General features: G+C 40.0%; 1 protein-coding gene across 1 annotated transcript; it reads right to left on the bottom strand.

Annotated features, from left to right (window-relative positions):
* Window positions 1-980: 980 nt before the first annotated feature.
* Window positions 981-23,034, bottom strand: MC2R (melanocortin 2 receptor). Its single transcript, XM_057700349.1, has 2 exons — window positions 22,983-23,034; window positions 981-2,049 (listed from the first exon to the last, which is right to left on the bottom strand). The coding sequence occupies exon 2, from the start codon at window positions 1,950-1,952 to the stop codon at window positions 1,059-1,061; it is 894 nt and encodes a 297-aa protein (XP_057556332.1). The 5' UTR covers window positions 1,953-2,049; window positions 22,983-23,034; the 3' UTR covers window positions 981-1,058.
* Between the last annotated feature and the right edge of the window lie 513 nt (window positions 23,035-23,547).

The raw sequence follows: 23,547 nt of genomic DNA, 5'->3' as shown, positions 1-23,547 counted from the left end.
ATGTTTCCTTTACCTACTGGGGATGTCACTTCCAATATCTGCATCTTTCCTGTGTTAGGTGAAGTTCTCCAGAGATGGTATCTGTCTCTCAGACTCATCTGTGGAATGAGGTTAAATGTTTTCGTCGGTCTCTGGCTTGAGTCTCAATAACAGCACTGTCTTTAAGTATTCTTTTGGTCTTGGTTTCCCCCATAGTCCAAAAACATGGTGAATACACACACATATTGTCTACTTAGTCCACAAAATGCATATTGGAGCTTGGGGCCTCTTTTCATTTACTTCTATGTTTGGACAGATACACAAGAATTGGTTATATCTTCTACAAATTGTCAGTTTGCCTCTGGCCTTTATTTATTCCTACATAGGAACCAAATAGGTTAAATTTTTATTTCCTCCTTTGAAATATATGCTTCTAAAGCATGAGGAGTTTTAACCAGGAAAATACTTTAAGGCCAGTGGGATACTGAGTTAGCAGAGAAGACTAACAGAGAAGCTTCCCTTTATTATTGGAAGCGTAAAGCTGATTATTTGATGCTTACAATGTGTATCCTGCATGCTTCCAGAAAGATTCAAGATGGCATACAATAAAGCGGGCAGGCAGAAGGGAGGGCAGGCAAGTAGGGATTCTGTGTGGCAGTGTGGAACAGGCAAATTCAGCTGCAGCAACTTATTGGCACCTTTGGCTTACAAAGGCCCTGTAGTTTATACTCTGAATACTTGTCCTAGTACTTTGGAAAGGCTTCCTCAGTGATAGGCTAATTAGATATTTATAGAAGAACAAGTTTTCCCTTAGCCCAGGGTTCTCACATGTGTATTGCTCTACGTGCTTTGTATTCTGTCCTTTTCAGTAAGTATTTTGTCTCTGTAGTTATAGATGTTGTACCTACAGCAAGGCTGTCCACATGGAACTGAGCTATTACAACATGAGTTAGTGGGATTCTTCACATGTGCTTTAGGGAAGGAAAGAACAGCTGGACCATTAGTACTGTTGGTATGTCACGTTACTCTGTCCCTTGACAGTATTTCCCTGTGGCTCCTAAAATCAGGGACCAATGATTCTAATGGTACCTGTTGCAGAAGATCATCTTTTTGAATGCGTCCCTGAGCTCTGGGCTTCGGAAGGCATAGATGAAGGGGTCAATGACGGCGTTACACATGATCAACATGCCATTCACCTGGAAGAGGGACATGTAGCAGGCACAGTAGGGGTCAGCCGGGCAGAAGGTCATCAAGAGGACATGAAGGACAAAGGGTGCCCAACAGAAAATGAAGACCCCAAGCAGGACAGTCAGCGTGACGGCCCCTCTCATGTTGGCTCTGGGAAGTGTGGAGGTCCTCCTGGCGTGGGAGCGGGCCAGCAGGAACATGTGCACGTAGAGGCACAGGATGAAGGCAAGCATCACTGGGAACAGCGCTGTGAAGGCGATCACCGTGGGGACGTGATGGGAGAAGGTCACGATGGTGATGCCACTGCCCGTGCAGCATGCCCAGATGACCGCCAGGACGATAAGGGCGCGGCGCGAGGTCACGATGCGGTGGTACTGCAGAGCGTGGAAGATTGTGGCGTAGCGGTCAGCAGCGATCACTGACAGGCTGCAGATGGAGCCGAGAAGGGAGAGGATGAACAGGGAGTCCACCACGTCGTCTGCTGTGGTTTCAAAACTGCCTCGAGGCTCGAGGTAACCCATGTTTCTGAGCATGATCAGGATGTTTTCCAAGATCTTGTACAGACTGCCCAGCATATCGGAAATAGCCAAGCTGCAGATAAAAAAGTACATGGGCGACTGAAGATTCTTATTCTTGATCACAGCCAGAAGGACCATCAGATTCTCCAAAACCCCGATGATGGATATTGTGAAAAATATCTCTTCTGGCAAAACCACAGGAGGACAGTCTGAATTATTTCTTGCTGTACTGTTGATGCTTTCATACAGACTGATAATGTGTTTCATCTCTCCTGCACGTGGTAAAGACAGAAATGTTAGTGAGACTTAGAAAACTTGATTGATTCTTCAGAATCTTTTCTTCTTTGTAGTTCTTGCTGAAGAGCTGAGGTAAAAACCACACGGCCACCTAAAATAAGTGTATGTAGGAATATCAGTTGCAAAATGGATCACAAAATGAAAACAAGCCATGTTAGCTTTGAGGAACCTCTATTACCTCTGCAAAATATAACGGAATATTTAAAGAAAACAATTTACTGGGCCCTCATCTTTTTAAAAAATCTTTCCTAAATACATTTTTATTTTTAATTGAAGTATAGTTGATTTACAATGTTGTGTTAGTTTCAGGTTTACAGCAAAATGATTCAGTTCTATGTATGTGTATGTGTGTATATATATATATATATACACATATATACATATATATATAATTTTTCAGATTCTTTTCCATTATAGGTTATTACAAGGTTTTGAATATAGTTCTCTGTACTATACAGTAGGTTCTTGTTGTTTATTTTATACATAGTAACATATATCTGTTAATCCCAAACTCCTTTTACCCCTCTCCCCTTTCCCCTTTGGTCACCATAAGTTTGTTTTCTATGTCTGTGAGCCTGTTTCTGTTTTGTAAATAAGTTCACTTGTATCATTTTTTTAGATCCCACATATAAGTGATATCATATAATATTTGTCTTTGTCTGACTTACTTCACTTTGTATAATAATCTCTATTTCCATCTACATTGCTGCAAATGACATTATTTCACTCTTTTTTTTATGGCTGAGTAATATTCCATTGTATATACATGCTATATTTTTTTTATCCATTCATCTGTCTATGGACACTTCGGTTTCTTCCATGTCTTGGTTATTATAAATAGTGCTACTACGAACATAGGGTTGCATGTATCTTTTTGAATGGGAGCTTATATCTTTTCCAGATATATTTCCAGGAGTGGGATTGCTGGATCACATAGCAATTCTAGTTTTAGTGTTTTATGGAGCCCCCATACTGTTCTCCATAGTGGCTTACCAATTCCCACTGACAGTGTAGGAGGGTTCCCTTTTCTCCATACCCTCTCCAACATTTAATTTTTGTAGATTTTTTAATGATGGCCATTCTGACTGGTATGAGGTGATACCTCATTGTAGTTTTCATTTGCATTACTCTAATAATTAGAGACTATGAGCATCTTTTCATGTGCCTATTGGCCATCTGTATGTCTCCTTTGGAGAAATGTCTGTTTAGGCCTTCTGCATTTTTTTTATTGGTTTTTTTATGTGTGTGAACAGTTGTATGAGCTGTTTGTATATTTTTGAAAGTAAGCCCTTGTTGGTTATATTGTTTGCAAATATTTTCTCCCATCCTGTAGGTTGTCTTTTCATTTTGTCTATGGTTTCTTTTGCTGTGCAAAAGCTTATAAGTTTTGAGCTTCCTAGGTGGCACAGTGGTTAAGAATCTGCCTACCAATGCAGGGGATACGGGTTCGATCCCTGCTCCAGGAAGATCCCACATGCCGTGGAGGAACTAAGCCCGTGCGCCACAACTATTGAGCCTGTGCTCTAGAGCCCGTGAGCCACAATTATTGAGTCCATGTGCTGCACCTACTGAAGCCCATGCGCCTGGGCCCATGCTTCACAAGAGAAGCCACGGCAATGAGGAGACTGCACACCACAACGAAGAGTAGCCCCCACTCACCGCAGCTAAAGAAAGCCCGTGCACAGCAAAAAAAGACCCAACATGGCCAATAAATAAATTAATTAATTGATTAAAAAAATAAAGCTTATAAGTTTGATTAGGTCCCATTTGTTTATTTTTGCTTTTATTTCTTTTGCCTTGCAAGACTGATCTAAGAGAGCATTGCTACAATTTATTTCAGACAGTTATTTAGCCTATGTTCACTTCTGGGAGTTCTATGGTGTCATGTCTTATATTTAAGTCTTTAAGCCTTTTTGAGTTTATTTTTGTGTATGGTGTGAGGGTGTGTTCTAACTCCATTGATCTACATGCAACTGTCCAGATTTGCTGATACTGCTTGCTGAAGAGACTGTCTTTTCTCCATTGTATGTTCTTGCCTCCATTGTTGAAGATTAATTGACTGTAGCTGTGTGGGTTTATTTCTGGGCTCTCTATTCTATTCCATTGATTCATATGTCTGTTTTTGTGCCAATACCACAGTTTTGATTACTGTAGCTTTATAGTACTGTCTGAAGTGTGGGAGGGTTATGCCTTAGGCTTTGTTCTTTTCCTCAGGATTGCTTTGGCAATTCTCAGTCTTTTGGGATTCTGTATAAATTTTAGGAATATTTTTCTTGTTCGGTGAAAAATGTCATGGGTAATTTGATAGGGATGGCATTAATTCTGTAGATTGCTTTGGGTAGTATGGCCATTTTAACAATACTAATTTTTCCACTTCAAAAGCATGGGATATCTTTCCATTTCTTTGAATCGTCTTCAGTTTCCCTTATCAGTGTTTTTTAATTATCAGCATGTAAGTCTTTCACCTCCTTGGTCAGGTTTGGTCCTAGGTATTTTATTTTAGTTTATTTTTTGGACACATATTTTAAAGGGATTTTTTTTTTTTTTACTTTCTCTTTCTGATATTTCATTGTTAGTGTAAAGAAATGCAACAGATTTTTGTTCGTTAATCTTGTATCCTGGTACCTTGCTGAATTCATTTATCAGTTCTAATAGTTTTTGTGTGGAGTATTTAGGGTTTTCTTTACAGAGTATCATGTCATATGCATATAATGACAATTTTACCTCTTCCCTTCCAATTTGGGTATTTTTTATTTCTTTTACTTGTCTGATTGTTGTGACTAGGACTTCCAATACTAGTTGAATAGGAGTGGTGAGAATGAGCATCTTTGTCTTGTTCCATAATTTGGTAGGAAGTCTTTCAGCTTTTCACCATTGAGTATTATGTTGACTGTGGGTTTGTCATAAATAGCTTTAATTGTGTTGAGGTACATACCCTCTACACCCACATTGGTGAGAGTTTTTATCATGAATGGGTGTTGCATTTTATCAAATGGTTTTTCTGCATCTACTGAGATGATCATGTGGTTTTTGTCTTTTGCTGATGTGGTGTATCACATTGATTGATTTGTGTCTGTTGAACTATCCTTGTGACCCTTGGGATGAATCCAACTTGATCGTGGTATATGATCCTTTTCATGTATTGGATTCAGTTTGTTAACATTTTGTTGAAGATTTTTGCATCTATATTCATCAAAGGTATTGGCTTGTAATTTTTTTTTTTTGGTAGTGTCTGTCTGGTTTTGGTATCAGTTTGATGGTGGCTTCATAGAGTGGCTTTGGGAGTGTTCCCGCCTCTTCAATCTTTTGGAAGACTTTGACAAGGATTGGTATAAGTTCTTCTTTGCGTATTTGGTAGACTTACCCAAAGAAGCCATCTGGTTCTGGACTTTTGTTTGCAGGGGTTTTTTTTTTCTTTTAATTACAGATTTTATTTCACTTCTACTGATTGATCTGTTCAAATTATTTCTTGATTCAGTTTTGGTGGGATGTATGTTCTAGAAACTTGTCCATTTCTTCTAGCTTGTCTAATTTGTTGGCATATAATTGTTCACATATCCTTTTATGATTTTTTTTGTTTTTCTGCAGTATTGGTTGTTATTTCTCCTCTTTAATTTGTTATCTTGTTTATTTGGGCCCTCTTTTTCCTTCTTGGTGAGCCTGGCCAGCGGCTTGCCAATTTTGTTTATCTTTTCAAAAAACCAGCTCTTGGTTTTATTGATCTTTTCTATATTTTTGACCTCTATGTTTTTTCTATTTTTATCTCAATTTTATTTATTTCCTTTCCAATATTTATTATTTCCTTTTTTCTGCTGACTCTGGGTTTTGTTTGTTTTTCTTTTTCTAATTCTTTTAGGTGGTCATTTAGGTTGTTTATTTTAGATTTTTATTTGTTTTTGAGGAAGGCTTGTGTTGCTATGAACTTCCCTCTTAGGACTGTTTTTGCTGCATCCCATAGAGTTTTAATGGTTGTGTTTTCATTATCATTTGTCTCAAGGTATTTTTTAATTTCCTCTTTGATTTCATCATTGACCCATTGGTTTTTAAGTAGCATGCTGTTTAGTCCCCATATAATTGTTTTTTCCTCATTTTTCTTTCTGTGGTTGATTTCTAGTTTCACACTAATGTGGTCAGAAAAGATGCTTGAAATAATTTCTATCCTCTTAAATTCGTTGAGGCTTCTTTTGTGTCCTAGTGTGTCATCTGTCCTAGAGAATGTTCCATGTGCACTAGAAAAGAATGTGTATTATGGTTGTTTGTTTTGTTTTTTGGATGTAGTGTCCTGAAGATGTCAATTAAGTGTAACTGTTCTATTGTATCCTTTAGGATCTCTGTTGCCTTACTGATTTTCTAACTGGAAAATCTGTCCATTGATGTCAGTGGGGTGTTCAAGTCTCCTACTATTATTGTATTCCTGTCAATTTCTCCCTTTATGTCTGTTAGTAGTTTACGTATTTAGATTCTTCTATATCGGGAGCATATATGTTAATGAGTATGATATCCTCTTCTTGTATTGATCCTTTTATCATTATATAGTTGAACCCTGATTTTAACTGCTCTGTGGAAATATCTTTAGTGGAATTTTGAGCCCAGGGTTAAAGAGTATCCTCTGTCTCTCCCCTTTCCCTCCTATCCTTCTCATGAATCCAATTGCATGTAAAATGGGTTAGAACAAGTAAAGAAGTAAAGACTCAGAACAGGAAAGCTCATGGTCACCCTTCCTCAACTTGGAGGTGGTGGCAGCTTCCATGAATTGACAGGACGTTTAGGTCCTTTCTTTCCACTGTTTGTCTTTTCAGGTCACTGCCTGACCCTACAGCTTATGGAAAAGGCAAAGATGTTGATGTATCATTCCCATAGTTGATGGTGTTTTTACTTCTGTTTCAAAGGGAGAACTCATAGAGTTCAGTTCCATATTTTAGGATAAAATATATTTGATTTGGTAATACTATTTATAAATTTGATTTCTAATTTTGTGGAGCCATAGAGTACTGTGGATGCTCAAATACTATTAGGAAACTACCCCAGACTAACATTCAGTATAAGAGGTAAAGTTAAATTATTCTTCATAGTAGGAGAATATAACAGGTGTTTTAAAAGTTTTGGCTATTTTAAGAAAAAAAGCAATGTGTTTGGTAAACATAAAAGGAAAACAACATTAAATATTTATCAGATATTTAGTAGAAAATGAAAACAATCCAGTTTGTGCTCGTTATCACCTAACAAAATATTATTAGTTTATTTTTCAGATTCTATGGGAAAAAAGTACCAAATGGGAGATTCTTTTCCAAATTAATATTGGAACTCCTACATTCCTTGAGACAGCAACCATCTTTGCCTTTTCCACTTCTCTCTGAAAGTGCCTTTTAGACCGCTGAGGTCTGGACTTCAGTGAGCATGGAATCATGGCTTCCATGCCACTGCCAGGGAGGGTGGTTTAAGAACCATCAGTGCTCTTCAGAGTGCTCTTAATTGGTGAAAACAAATGCTAAAATGATAGCCAAACAAAGCATTTTAAAAAATGGCACCAAGATTTATTATCCCACAATAAAGAGAAAATCAATGTATTCTTAAACCAACAGGTGTTTTGGTTTCGATTGTGTTTTTTCTTTTCCTTTTTCTTTTTGCTTCCTCCCTGTCTCTGGCCTCCCTGTGAGTGTGAGGTTGTTGACTGATTAGCTCTTGTGCATACCCCCAAGGAGGTCACACTCAGTATGGAGCTTGATTGTGGCCAAGTCTTGGTTTGCAGTGTGATCTTTACATTTCAGTCTTTCTTATATTATTTTTCACCTCTGGGATTAATTCCTTGCTTGAAGACCAAGCTCTTTGATCTTGGGCCTTGGTAACCAGGGTCTAGAAGGCTCCATCTCTGTCTGTGGTGTTGCCCTGGGAGGCACTGAGGGGAAGGGGCATGATGGAGGAGGACCAGAATCTGACCCAGCAACAGCTTTTGCTCACTCATTTAACCTGAGGGGTAGGTTTTGGGCACAAAGCGGAGAATCAGGGGCAACAATAATCACGTAAGGGCAACAGGGAAGAGCAAAACCGACTTTTGGTTTTGGGCTGGGTCTCAGGGAACAAGAGTCACCAGAGTTAATGGCATCATGGGGCAAATGAATGTGACTCCAACTGACTGTTATGGGGTGTAACAGGGCAGATGCTCTTTACAAAAGCAAAGGGAGCATGGGCAACTGTAAAATGAGATTTTTATACTGATTATTGTCTTTGACCAGAAAATGTAAAAACCTAATTTTCATACTTTTGCGGGGCTTTAAGAGAAAGGAGAAGGCTTTGTTATTTGTTAAATTCCTGTTATGTGCCAACCAGTACTATGCCACATGCTGTGCATGGCATCTCATTTTAATCCTCTTGTCAGCAATACAGGGTAGTCATATTTTCCACAGTTTGCATCTGAGGAATTGAGGTGGAAAGGCCAAGATACTGGCCTGAAGTTCCATAGACTATAATAGGCAGAGTTGAGATTTAAATCAAGGTCTCTTTGCCTGAAAGATGAATATCTGCTAAAAGAAATAATCTAGTGCTTCTATAAATATTCATCTGATAAGGAAATTTTATTGGCTTTAGTAGAAATGAAAACAAAATAACTTAAAAACTTTAAACCTGTGTATCTGACCAAGTTAGGATTGTTTTTCCAACTCTCTCTTGAAGATTATTAAAGAAATTCAGAGAACAGCAAGGTCCTGCAATCCCCTCCTTTGGTTGAGAAGGCAGAGTGATGGTGCGAGGCCTTGAGTAGTAGAAGGGCTGCAGGCATCCTGGAGATGGCAGGCTGTGTTTGAGGGGCTCCCCTGAACCTTTCTGAGGACAAGTCAGCAACATTGTGCCCATGTTCTCTGTGCTCCTAGGGGTTTTTGTGTGATTTTTTGGGAGAACACCTGGGAAGGAGGATAGCATGGCTTATTTTTCTGTTGAGTGGATGAGTGGTTTTTATTATAGGGCTTCCAGGCTTTTCCAGCTGATGGAGCTTTAGAACTTAGGCTTCAGAGAGAGCCAGTGAGGAACTGAGGTCTGGGTTCCCAGGTAGCCCAGAAGCTTTTCAAACCCCCTCATCTTGGTTTTCAGAAAGGCTTTGTTATACAGGCACAGTTGATTAAATCACTGGCAATTGGTGATTGATTCAACCTCCAGCCCCTCAGGGGTGGGATTGGGTTCCCTGGCAATGAGCCCCCATTCTTAGAGTATCAGGGGCTTTCCAAAATTCACCTCATTAACGTAACAAAAGACAACTTGATTGTTCTTCCCACTTATGGAATTCCAGCTGTCTTGTGAGCTCTGTGCCAGAAAAGAGGAGGAAGACCAAATACGTGTCTCTTATTATAAATCACAATGCCACAGGGCTCCTGTCTGCATCCCAGCTCTGTGCTGCCCTCTCTCCCTGTTTTCACTAGATGCATGTAACATTGTTATTTCATTTTTGAATAGGTACTGCAGTCATACATGTATATTTGTGTGTATGTGTAGATATGTATGGATAGTAAAAAGTCTTCCTGCCAACCCTCTATCCCATGTGCTCCATTACTACTCCTCAAAGGGGTGACCAATTTTCTGGAATTTCTTTATGCCCATGAAAGCAAATAGGAGTATGTGTGTCTTCTCCCAGTTGTTAGGGTGTAGGCAAGGGACAACAAGAGCAGCAGGGGAACCTTCAGGCTATGAGGCAGGTCTGACTCCTAGAGGCAAAGAAGAAGAAAAAGAAAGAGGGGTTGAGTAGGGGGAGTCTCGGACTGCAGCACAGATGTGGAAAGTTTTGACCTGGCCAGTGGGGAGTCCTTGAGCCAGCTGACAATTAGAGGAATCCTAGATCCTGCAGAAGTAGACTGTGCCCAGTCATGCACTGGGGGCAGCCTGGAGGAAACAGAACCTCAGCAGAAACATGGTGGGTTTCAGACATGGAGCACTGAGCACCAGTCAGCCCTACTTCCCACAGCAGATCTGAGAGGCCCATTTCCATGGCCGGCATGATTCCCTGCCCTTCGTGTTCAGTAGCCAGTGTATTGTACATAGTGTTTTGTACCTTGTTTCATCTTGGAGACTTTCCACAAAGCAGATGAATCACCTTCTCATTCTTTCTCCTCCTCCTCCTTCTTCCTTTTTTAAAAAACCACTATATGGTATTCCATTGGGTAGATATGTCCTGAGTTATTTAATCTGTTTGTATGGATAGTCACTTGGGTTGTTTCAGACATTTTGCTGTATGAAGAATGCTGTAATGAATAATCATGTAAGTATATAATTTCTCGTGCATAATTAGTTGTGATAAATGAAATACTTATAAGTGGAATATTTCCTGCCATATCAATAAACAAAGGATGTCACAGTCATCAACGATTGCAGCCCTCCAACATGAACCAGTGGGCTGAGAAAACTCAGCCAAATTGCTTCCCAAAGCAGCTATACCATTTTGCATTCCCACCATCAATGAATGAGAGTTCTGTTGCTCCAAATGCCTGACTGCATTTGATGCTGTCAGTATTTGGGATTTTAGGCATTCTAATAAATGTGTATTTGTACCTTAAAAAAATAAATAAAATAAAATAAAAGTAAGCACTTACAAATTAAATATAAAAGAAACCAGCCAAACTGACTTTCAGGTTCATGTGAATTGGGAAAGAGTCAATATTAAGTTGATACCTGGTATTAAAGTTTTTTTGTTGATCTAATTAATATAGACTTGTCCTCAGAGTCATCAATATTAAGTATAATACTTAATCATATCTAGGTTTAATAGAAATCAGATAAGACCTTATTATATCTGTTGTGAGGAAAATAACTTGATATGATGAGATTTAAATGTAAATAAGATCTCTTGGATAAACTCTTTAAAAATAATTATATTTTAGAAATGTCTACTTAAAATGATCTTTACAGATATTTGGTAACCCAAAGTTCTAGAGTTATGCTAGTTTAAGTAATGGAAGTTTATCTATTAGATAATTTCCAAAAAAAATTAAGATACTGAGACATCAGTTACTAAATCGAGAAACTAAACATATTTAGGACTATTAATGAAAATGTCTGATGCCACCCTGAGATGTTTTCTATAAGAAAACTAATGTTTTTACAAATTATCACTGATATTTATGTTCACCAACCTATAGAATGCTAATGTAAAAAAACAATTTGTAATTGCTTACTTCTTAACTTTCACTAGAAATTAAGGTTTTCAAAGTTGAGGATTCTAATTTAAACATGTAATTAAAGCCAATAAAAATAATATGGAAACATTTCAGTGTATGGTAGGAAAATAGAATATGTGTTTTCAGTAAAGAAGGTATGAGGAATTGAGTTACTTTTTGTTGAAGGAAAAGAAAGCATGTCTTAGAACTGGTTGGTTTATTTGGATGGTAAAAAGAAGAGTTTGGAACTAAAATTAACTTGTAAAGAAACAAGTCAGTTTTATATTTCATCATCTTTGTGATTGCCTAATTCTCTCTTGATCCTGTGTGATGATGTGATCACAGAGTACTCTTGCTTGGGCTTTACTCCATCACACCCAGTGGGCTTGTCTGATGACAGTGTTGTTTAAAATGGTTTCTGTCCAGGGAAGTCCCCCTGAAGTGTATTTTAAAATATGTAACTATTGGAATGTTAGATAATTTTATGGTTCTAATTATCATATGTTCCAGTCTATCTTCCTGCAAGCTCCAACATGTCCACTCACACCATTGATTTTATACTTTCTTGGATTGATGACCTTCTCTGACATTCTCTTTTCTCCAGTTCTTATCATATTTGTGTTGGGTCTGATTTGTGTATTGAACATCTTCTTGTATCTAGTGACCCTGTGTTCCTGACTGTATCCTGAAAGTTATAATTGTGACTTTATATGTAGGACTTTATTTCCTGTTGACACTGTTGAGTGGTTGCATTTACCTGTACTTTTTGTTTCCAGAATATTCCACATGAGAAACAGGCATCATGCAGATATATGAAGCAGATTGTGTGAGTTTCTGTGCCCTTAAGTGGTCTGTATTTGTTGTTTTCTTTTAATTGTTTTGCGGCTTTGGTTAAATGAATAAGTATTGTTTCACAGTGACCTATGATCCTGTTGTGTTTTAAAACCTGTTTGATATTTTTAACAAACTTCTCAAAATTGAACTAAAGCTCTTTTAGCCCCCAGCTGACTCTGGAATGCTTTGAAGGAGCATCCTAAGATATCTCAGAGATGAATATTAAAATAAGTTTATTTTGTGTGATTAATTACTTCAGAAACATTGTCAAGTGATTGTAGAAGAACCTTAGGTTATAGTATATGAATACACATTATGAGATGTCGATATATCATGATTCTAGTTAATCTAAAATGTTTTATGTTATAAAAATATCCATTTCCTACTAATTACATTGTACTCAAATCTTTAACCATGCTATTTTAAGTTTTGTCCCGATGATGAGGAAATTGAAACTTCCATACTTGTAATTGCTTATTCTCCTCTATCTTGCAAAGGCCTCAGTTAAACAGTAAAATGAATTACTAAGAGTGATCAGATAAGGGAAGAAAGTCTCGCTCTCAGGCACCCACCCCAAGCCTTTGTTTGAGACCCTTTGCACATAGACTTGTTAAGTGACCATTAACTTCAACCTGCAACCAATATGAGAATGCAAATTGTGACCTTAGTCCTGATAGGAATGGAATGTCCGGCTCCTACAAGTTCCTGTTAGGACCCCCTACTATGTGTGTAACCCATGGCAACTCCTGGGCTCTGTAACTGCCCGTGACCTATAGTAATTTGTAGCCAATCAGTTTGTACCAATTACAGCTGTATGTTTTAACCTATATAAGGAGAAGACTCCCCTGAAATGTGGCCCCAGAATTTTGGAGCGTTAGCTCGTCTGGGTCCGCCGGCTCAATAAATATGAGTTCTCCAACTCTCTGAGTGTTGTGCTTGGTTTCTCGTGGGATCAGTTTTTTTTCTGCAACACCGATGCTTTTAAAAAATGAAGATTTTCAAGAAGACTCATAAAAAGAAATTTTTAAACAAACATAAGTTTCTGATGGCCTTTAGATAATACCACCAAACTATGTAACAAATGACAGAAAATCTGATTATTTCATCCAAATCAACAGGAATCATTTACATGGGACTGAATGAACTGATGGATATGATTTATAACTTTATGACTTTGGAAAATATACTAGCCTACTAAATTCTTAGGTCTCTATGGCAAAAAAAGAAAAAAAGTGCTGCAAAACCATGTGGCCCTTGATGTCCTTAGAACATTTCAGGGAGGTACCTATGCCACAATTCAAACTGAATGCTGTGTTTTCATACCTGATGAATCCTCTAATATAACACATTTAATTAACCATATGAAAAATCAGATTTCTGCCTTAAGTGCCCTACTCCTAAGTCTTGATGACCTCTCAGAAAACTGATTTGGCATGGGAAACTCTTGGCTTAAATATTTACTTACAACTAAATTAACACCCAGAGTGGCATATCAGCAAGAAATTTCACCTGATCTGGGATGAGTCTCACAGTGCCATGGGATAAAAATTTGGTCACGAAATGTCTCCCAAACATTGGTCAAACTTCCAACCAAGAGGAAGGACTGATAAATGAAATGCTTATAAGTGGAATATTTCCTGCCATATCAATAAACAAGGATGTCACAGTCATCAACGATTGCAGCCCTCCAACATGAACCAGTGGGCTGAGAAAACTCAGGGATGAAAAGAATACCTGCCATCTAGCAGCCATCAGACTGCAGCCACTCCCTGTGGTGAGCCCTGAGGAAACTCAGGATGTGAAAATACAGGCCCCAGATAGCTAAGGTGCTTAGCAAAGGAATGAGTTCAGCATCTTCCCATACATAGGAAAGTACTAAATTCCTTAACCTGCGGTATCTGGTTTTCTTTAATTAACAATAATCTTTTGACATTCCCAACTACCTGTCCTTTGTTACAAAACTCCTAAATATCCTGGCTCCTCTCCTCGCCTCCTTGGAACAGTTTCTCAAAGTTGAGATGCTGCCTCCAGGGCTGCAGTCCTCATTTTGCCCCAGATGAAACTTAACTTGCAATTCTCACGTTGTGCATATATTTTTTCAAGTTGACAGTCGGATGAGTTCACAGAAAAGAAATTAAGTGCAAGTGTATATGCATCACTGGTCTTCATAGATATTGTCAAACTGCCTTTCAGTGGGGTTGTGCCAATTCACAACCTCACCAGCTGTGCATTTTCCCCCCCATAGCCTCCCCAATACAGGGTTATCAAACTTTGACTACTGCCAACAAAACGCCTGGTAGGTTTTTGTCTACATACTTGCCTCCGTGTTACTCTGATATCCCAGCTGGGGCACGCTTTCCACCATTCCTGGGCTCTCAGGGCATTTGGACCTTTCTGGTCTTACTTCCTACTTCTGTCTTGGTGACCACAAACACACCGGACCCATCCTCCCTTGACATGTGGCTGAGAGAGACACTCAGCATTTCCTGTTTGGGTACAAACTGTCCATATAACTGATTTGTGTTTCTATTTCTTGGTGTTAAATCCAAAAAGAGAAAAAGAGTGGAAAACTGCATAGTAAAATAAGCTAAAGATGATCCAGTAAAAAAATGAAGACATGAAAAATAGGAAACAATAGTAAAATTTTGAAAACCAACATGCAGGAACAGGTTAGGTTTTACATAAATTAAAAGTAACCAAATGGTAGACTTTGTCCTGAATGGACCAGTTTACCTTAGTGTCAGGTTGCAGGGGATCAGTGCCCTAGGCATCTTCTAAGTATTTTGAATATTACTTCGATTGCATGTTAAGATGAAGGCAGCTGAAATGTTGGAAGCCACACTTCAGAAGGGGAAGAGTTATTTGGATTTTCACCAGAGCTTAGTGGCTCTGGCTGAAACTTAAACCATGGAGGGTGAAGTGTGGGAATAGGGGAGGGTGGAGGGTATGGGTTGGTCTGCGAGCTTCTTGTTTCCCCTTGGGCAGGCTCCCTAGCCTCCCTCCTGCCCAGCACCCAGCTCCACTCAATACTCCTGGCAGGACTCCGTTTGACACTCCTGGCAGGAGTCTGTGTGAGGGTCGGCGTGTGTGTAACCTCGAACTTCCCCGGTCGTACAAGGAGCTGAGTGCCTGCCAGTTCACACCTTCACTCCCAGATGTTTGACTTGAATAGGACAGAACACTTTAAAGGACTTCTCATAAAAGGAACTGAAGGCTTTATATTTATTATCATAGCTTTTGCTTCCCCCTTCCCCCTTAAGGTAACAGTAATCTCACCTAATCTCAACTGTCACTAGGCCATCCTTACCATTTTTATTTACTTTGGAGTTTGATATAAACGTGTTGTCTCACTGGCCAGGGAAAACTCAGTTGAATTACTAATGAAATAGGCGATTTTGAGTTTTATACACACAACTAAATGAGTACTGATTTTTCTCAAATTACATTACACAATGCAAATGCAGATAAAAGACACAGTCACTGAAGTGGAAAGGCTGAGTCTGTAGGGTATTTAGGTCTGCTGTCTTGTTTAACTATATTCCAGAGGAATGGTGCATTTTTCTGTCAAGAGAGCTAGGTATGTTCCTAAGAATACAGTTGAGGATGCCCACCAGAGGGATTAATTAATAGGTATTAAATATGATTGTGATGGGGTACTTGACCTCTGGAGGAGTACATATTTTCAGTGATGATATATCTTTGTGTCTCTGCTCACTTACCTTTCTCTTTCAAACAATTTCTAATGCTCTTTGAAAATTTCCAATATTCTTGGAAGGGAAATATGAGAAATAGTGGTGTGTGTGTGTGTGTGTGCGCGCGCGCGTGCGTGTGTGTAGAAATGATATATTAAGATCAAACTAAGGTCTGATTTTAGTAAATAACAGGTGACCTCCTGGGTTCCGCTAAAGAGTCCTATATCCAGTTTATCCTAAAAATATAAACTTTTTGAGAAAGTTAATTTTGTTTTAGTCTAAGAGAAATAATCATTGAAATCAAGAAAAAGCATCAAAGAAACTGATATCCTTAAGCCTTGTCATATTCAGTTCCTACACATGCAGATTGGGACAAGACGACTTAGGTCAGACTTCTTGTGTTACCTTTGGGTTATATATGACAGTACGTGGAAATTACCCAGCCCAGAGCCAGGCATGCAGTGTGGACTCCATAAAGGAGTTCTCATTATCTACAGAATAAAATCCCATTTTTAGAGCACTTGGCATTTAAGGCTTTCTACGATCTGTTCCAGGCTAACGTTTTCTTGCCATATTTCCCAGTATTCTATGTAGAACCCACATTTCAGCCAGCCCAGGTTTCTTGCTGCCTCTAGGAAGCTTAGTGAATTTTTGCCTTCCACATTTTCACTATTGTCTCCCCTCTAGAATCCCCCAATCTCTCCTCTAAATCCTGCTTTTGTTTTAGCTCCATGTCAGGACCAAATGTCTTGAGTGTCTCCGCCTACCACTCAACCCATGTGACCTTTCTGCTCTTATGTCCTGAAGTGTTTTGTTCTTGCCTTGCATTTGGCATGTGGCACCCTCTGCCTATGTGAAAGGTCAGCTTCCAGTGTTTGTGTTGTGTCTCCTGAGCAGCAGGTGACCCCCTGGGTAGGGGGTTGGCAGGTTCTCCCTCCTCCTCTCTGATCCACTTCAGTAACTCACTGAGGTACCCAGTAACTGTTTTTGTTAGAATATGAACATTATCAATTGAATAATCAAATGAACAGCCTCACTTTCCTCTTAGAAAGGCTGGGGGACCAGCTTCCCTGGAGTCCAAGAAAACAGCTTTATCTGTAGGAGCATGTGCAGGGCCAAAGTTCTCCTGGGCAGTAACAGCAGAAAATAATGAGACTTTTAGTGCAGGAGAGAAAGGAAGGAAGGGGAAAGGGGCAAGTGAGTAGCCTTTATAAGTAGGAAGGATTTGTTAAATGTTGGGAAGGAAAAATTTCCCAGCCTCTGGGGCTGTTTACTCTCAGGAAGAGAAAAAGACAGTGGACAGTCCTTCTCTAGGAAGAAGAGGTGAATGTCAAATCGTTTTGTCCCAGAGCTCCGGAGTGACTAGTACCCCAGGGGCGGCTGTAATGGGGTTAAAAGTGCTGAGGACACCAGCGGTGATCTGACAGTCCTGTGAGGCAGGCCCTGCTGTGGTTGTTCTGGGAACCACGCCCACCTGCACCAGCATCTCCTTGAGCAGGTGGAGCAGTTCCCAACAGCGGCACCAGGTGGCAGTGAGGAGTCCAGACAGCCCTAGATGGACCAATGCCAGGCCCCCTGCTCAGTTTTGGAGTCTGTAAGTCTCTGGGGTTTTATAACATTCAGGATAGGAGGCAGCCCAGAGTAAGATACTGGCTTTTCTTCCCTAGATAACAGATTGGTGCTTGAACATCTAATTCAAATATCAAGAGATGTGACTATTTTTACCATTACTTTGTAGAGCAAACCATATTGGTTATATGAGGTCTATATTAAAATATGACTTCTATGAGATATTCAGGATGAAGAGCACTGTATCATTCTAATCAGTAGAAGTTAGGAAATGTATACCAGGATCAAAAATTGTAAGCCCAATTTTATCAATGTAATTTCACATCCCTGGGGTTCCATTTGATGCAAATCAGAAGGTAGCCTGGTGAGTTGAGAAAGGCTTCTCCTAGAAGCAGGCCAGCCCCCTCTTTCATTTGGTAACAAGTTCTTTTCATACAGGAGAAAATACTGATTAGTTGGCTGGAGTGAAAGTTGGAGAAGGAAAAGAGAAATACATGGTTAAAGCAAACAGTTTTCTATTAACATTGGAGCCTAACTGACCAATGACACATCAGAGAAATAAAAATTGATGAAAAGATGAAAAAAAAGTTATAAATGAAGGTGTTGTGAAAGATCATAATCACATCTGATTTAATTGTTTCAATAAATACAAATTGTTCAAAATCCATATACCAAGTTTAGGTAAAAATAGGTGTCTAGTACTACGTCAAACCCCTTAATTAGAAAATGTCTAATTAAAAATCTAAGTTGAATCTAACGATCCTAGTCACATACCCTAACCCAATAGAAGGTGACAGAGAGGGTTCCACTGTCTCTCTGCCTTTAGGACCTGCAAACCCGACTGGTCTGACTCAGTGGCTCTAAACAAACCGTCAATCATTGATAGAAACAAAGACGTGCATACAATGATGCTCACTGTGTATACATATTGATGGTAATAGTGGGACACTGAAAAGCATGCAAATAACTCATGACTGAGGATTGGTTAAATACATTCTGGCAGGCCCATATGGTAGATTACTATTTGATGGTTAAAATCATGGTTCAGTCGTGCAGAGTATATATACACTCATGCAAAGGCATAGAAAAATCCCTGAAAGATACATGTCAAATTTTAATTGGATGATGGAGCTATGAACGTTTTTTTTTTAAATAAACTTTTAATTTTAGAACAGTTTTAGATTCATGGAAAAGTTACAAAGATAGTATAGAGAGTTCCCATACACAGCACACCCAATTTCCCATATTGTTAACGTCTTACGTTACTATGGTACATTAATCACAACGAATGGACCAATATTGACACATTATTACTAGCTAATGCCCATGTTTTATTCATATTTCCTTAGTTTTTCCATGCTTTATTCACATCCATATACCCTTTTCCTGTTTGCACCCACATGACACTTAGTCATCTTTACATTGAGGATGTTTCTTCATGCTCCTCTTGGTTGTGACAGACTTTGTTTTTGATGACTTTGACAGTTTTGAGTACTGGTCAGGCATTTTGTAAAACGTCCTACCGTTGGTATTTGTCTGGTGTTTTTCTCATGCTCAGACTGGGGTTATGGATTTTTGGGGGAGGAAGACCATACAAGGTAAAGTAACATCCTCATAATGTCACATCAAGGGACGTATTATCAACACGACTTTCCCGGCATCACCTGGCTGAGGTTGTGTCTGTCTAGCTTCTCCCCGGCCCACCTGCCACATAACCTATTTGAAAGGAGGTCAGTATGCACAGCCCACACCTCAGGAGTGGAGAGCTGTGTCCTGCCTCCTTGTGAGTGGAAGAGCCACGTAAATTATTTGAAAATCTGAATGAGAGATTTGTCTACTCTCTCCCATTTATGACTTATTCAATCACTGGTATCAGTAAGGATACATGGATATTTATCTTATACTTTAGGTTATAATCCAATGTTATTTATTTTGTTGCTTAAATTGTTCCAACTTTGGCTGTTGGGAGCTCTTGCAGTTGAAACACATCCTTTGAACATACCCTCACCACTGTGATTTTTTGGGAACAATTATTTACCTTCTGCACTGTAAGATGTTCCAGGCTTATCTTGTTATTTTGTGCTATTGTCATGGAATCAGCCATTGTTCCAGGGATCACTGAGTCCTTTTACTGGAGAATGGTGTTAAAAACCAAGATCTGAGGGCTAATGTGAGTGTTGTTTCTGGGGTGCTGCTGCTCCTAAGCCCTTTCCACTAGCACAGCAAGGAGATGTGTGTATATTCACTAAGCCATGTGTGTACACACAGCTACAAATATGTCTCTGCCCATCAGTATCTACATGAAGCTAAGCATGAGCTTATCCTAAAGTTTCCAGCTCCAGTCTGTTGCCACATGGATCCTGCTGGCCTCTTCTCCTTGCTTATCTGTAACCTCTTGTCCCAACAGTGAGGAACCCAGCTCCTGCCATGTGCAGGGCATCATTTAATTGTTAGGTCACATCCCTGTGGTGAACTGTATCAACTAGAGAGCAGATTGCCTTTGTCTTACACTCTCTGCTCACTTTCAAAGTCACTTCCATCAGCAACTTTCCCCCACCCCATGCACTGAGGTTCTTTCATGTATTTATGATACAACCAGATTGTTTGGTTGCATTCCATCCTGAGACATTCTAACCTGCTAATGATTTTTTTCAAAAATTCTGAAAACATAAGATCCACACTTTATGCTGTAAATTTCTATAGGTTTCGACAAATGCATGGTGTCATATATTCTCTATTAAGTATCATACAGAATAGTTTCACCACCCTAAAAATCCCCTGTACTACATCTATTCAACTTTCAGTCCCTCCCCAAACCTTATCTATTTACTGTCTTATCTTATCTATTTACTGTCTTATAGTTTTCCTTTTCCTAGAACATCATTTAATGGGACTCATACAGCACATGGCCTTTGCAGACTGGTTGTGTCACTTAGTAATATGCATCTAAGTTTCACCCTTGTCTTTTTTAGGCTTGATAGCTAAAGGACGTCTTGGTTGTTTCTAAGTTTTGCCAATTATGTATACAGCTGCTATAAACATCCATGCGCAGGTTTTTGTGATGAACATAAGTTTTCAACTCACTTGGGTAAGTGCCAAGGAGCATGATTGTTGGATCATAAGGAAAGAGTCTGCTTAGTTTTGTATCAAACCACCACATTGTCTTCCAAAGTGATGGTACCATTTTGCAATCCCCCCCCCCCCCCCCCCCCCGCTCCAGCAAGAAATGAGAGTTCTTTTGCTCCACATCTTTGCCATAACTTAGTATAGTCAGTGTCTTGGTTAGCCATTCTAAGTGTGTAGTGGTATCTCACTATTTTAATTTTCATTTCTCTAATGATAAATGATGTTGAGTATTATATTTATGTTTATTTACCATCTGTAGATCTCCTTTGGTAAGACGTCTATTCAAATCTTTTGTTCATTTTAAAATCATATTGTTTGTTTTCTTGTTGTTGAGTGTCCTATTTCTTTGAATATTTTGGAAAAAAAGTCATTTCCAATATGTATTTTGTGAGTATTTTTTCCCAGGACTATCTGTTGAAAAGTCTGTCGTTTTCCCCTTGGATTACTCTCAGTCCTTTGTTGAAATCAGTTGACTATATTTGCGTGGGTATATTTCTGGGCTCTCTATTCTCTTCCACTGATCTTTGTCTATTCTTTTGTCTTGATTTCCGTAGCTTTACAGCTTTACCTAAAGCTGCAGGGGATTTGTTGCCCTTCATAGGGCCCAAAATATGTGTTTAGCGTTTTAAATTAATACTCTAACATATAAAAGCAGACTGCCCACCAGCACATCCTTAAAATTCATTCTTTAAAAGCAGTTTGATTTTGCCCTGGCTTCGCTTACAGTGGTCTCTATGTTAAAGGTCAGAGACGGTGAGGGGTGAGAGGTGTTCTCCTTCAACACTCCAGTTACATATGAGGGGCAGGTTCTATTCCTGTGCCCTGCTCCCCCACCCATTTCATAGATAAAAAAACTAAGGCTCAGAGAGGGACTTGCTCAAGGTCACCAAGCTGCTAAGTCTGTCTTGCTCCAGGGCCCCATGTGCATCACCAGCATGTTGGCAAGTGCGTGTGGAGGCCTGAGTATAAACCGTCTTCTGAATTTTAGTATCATTTTAATGTCAGCCAGGCTTCTTGAGATGACACTCGTTCCCTTTACACACCTTCTTGTCTCTCAGCTCTCCAGGGCCACCTGGGCCCCGCCCTGCAGAGCCCTCCTGCCTGGATGCGCTTCCCCCGCAGGCAGACTTCCCTGAGCTGCCCCATCTGTGCTCCTGCCACCTGTCCTTACGTCCCTGCCCCGGACGCCACCCCCAGCACAGACCTGCCCATGTTTGTATAACACGGAAGACGGATCTCACCCGAGGTTAATCAGCCATTAAGGATTCAGGTGGGGGGCTTCCTAGGTGGCGCAGTGGTTAAGAATCCACCTGCCAATGCAGGGGACACAGGTTCGATCCCTGCTCCAGGAAGATCCCACATGCCACGGAGCAACTAAGCCCGTGTGCCAAAAAACAAACAAACAAACAAACAAACAAAACAAAGGATTCAGGTGGGAAACATGCTTGGAAAACTAACGAGGTGAAGGATGGTTGGCTTTTTTTTTTTTTTAACATTGAGCTGCCTGAGGTTGTCCTGAGGAGTGAAAAGGCAATGGTGCTGGAGGGGGACACCTCCACCCCCACCCCCGAAATCCAGGCCACTGAAAAGCTAGGGTGCTCTGTGGTGTCCCTTCCACTCACTGGGGGATGTCTCCCCGCTCTGTTCACCCCCAGCCCTGCGGGGGCTCTTCTCAAGAATTGAGCGTGCCTGCTGTCTCAGCCACAGTGGGCTCACGGTCTCAGGCCTGGCGCCTCCGTGTGCGTGGCCTTTCCGGTCAGTGTGGAAACCAGCAAGGCTCGTGAGTGGCCCTCTGCACACCTGCCCTTCTGATCCTGCTCTCAGCGTTGGCCTCTTTCAGTCTTTCCCCCTTGGCTTTGCATGTGTGCATATGCATGTCTGTGTGTGTGAGTGTGTGTGTTAGGGAGGAGGATAAGTGGTAGGATTATCTCAAGGCAGTTTAGGGAAATAACAACAGGAAGAATAGCTGCTTTCATAAACAGACTGGGCCTTCCATTCTGGGGAATGCTTGTCCCTGTGACAGAGCCAACCAAGCGAAGAGTGGATGTCTCAAGTCTGCAGTGACCACTCTGGAGGAGAATGTGATCCAGAATGTGCTTTCAATTCTCACTTATCCTACACTCTGTATTTTTGCCAAGGAAGGCAGAGGACTATGGAACCAGTGGATGAGAAAGGTAGAGTGTTAGTTGCCCCAGAACCACAGAAAGACCACATGCATACGTCGATGGCAGAGATGCTGGGGCGCACCCGTGTCAGAGAGAAAACAGAAGGGTAATCAGGTAAAAGGGTGACTCTCAGGGGCAGGAGAAGCATGACTTTTTCCACTCCTAACCCCTTTAGGAAAAATCTGCCTATAGTCCTTCAGTAGAGCTTGATGACGATTTAAAGTCTAAGACTATAGAGAAGCTAAGAAATTCATCAGGAGGAAAGTTTGCTTTAGTTAGACATATCAATAAAAGATTTTGTTGTTACAGTTTAATTAGAAAATAATGTACTCCCACAGGAAGATGAAAGATCATAATTTTAAAGATGAGCTATTAGGAATTCTGAATATAATCTTTTCTCAAGATTTTCCCCTAACTGGTCTATTTATGATCCCAAAGTACTTAAGAATCTGAGAAATTGGTAGAAAATTTACTTACTTTCAGCTCTGAAGCAGGAAATTTCTGGCCGAGATGACTGAGAACGAATAAGCTTTGAAAGAAAAGCAAGAGAAGGTCCTTGGGCTGGGACACGTGGAACAAATGCATCACTGGAGAGACAGTTGTTTGTTTTCATAACCTTGGATAAATGTCATACGAAATGCACTGCATACTTCTGGTAATGCAAAGTCAGAGAAACAGAAAGAAGCAGTTACATTAAGACACAATTTCCACGGGCTCAGCTGGGTAAGTCTGCTTCCAATGCTCATGACAAGGTTTATGGCAGGTGGCAGACCTTGTGTCCTTGTTCCTTTTAAACATCCTTTTAGAGTTCGTTTTCAACCAAGGAATTTGATAAAATTGGATTGTGAGGAAATGGTTTTGGAAGAATTTGTTTTAAAATTTTCAGCAAACTACTCAAGACATCTTGCAAACATTTGGCTCATTTATCTCATTAGGAAGAGGGGAATGAGCCCATCATCTGTGTTTCATGAGACCAAACAGTGAGACAGGGGCAGTGTGCCCAAGGCCCCGCAGAGCATGGGCCGCAGAAGGAAGAAAACCA

Source organism: Hippopotamus amphibius, chromosome 11 (assembly GCF_030028045.1).
Source record: "Hippopotamus amphibius kiboko isolate mHipAmp2 chromosome 11, mHipAmp2.hap2, whole genome shotgun sequence".
NCBI lineage: Eukaryota > Metazoa > Chordata > Mammalia > Artiodactyla > Hippopotamidae > Hippopotamus > Hippopotamus amphibius.
Note: the sequence above shows the minus strand (reverse complement) of the source record. Positions and strands in the feature narration are given on the sequence as shown.

Excerpts from the sequence above, each read along its gene's own strand:
- MC2R (XM_057700349.1), bottom strand. The coding sequence starts at position 1,952 with ATGAAACACATTATCAGTCTGTATGAAAGCATCAACAGTACAGCAAGA.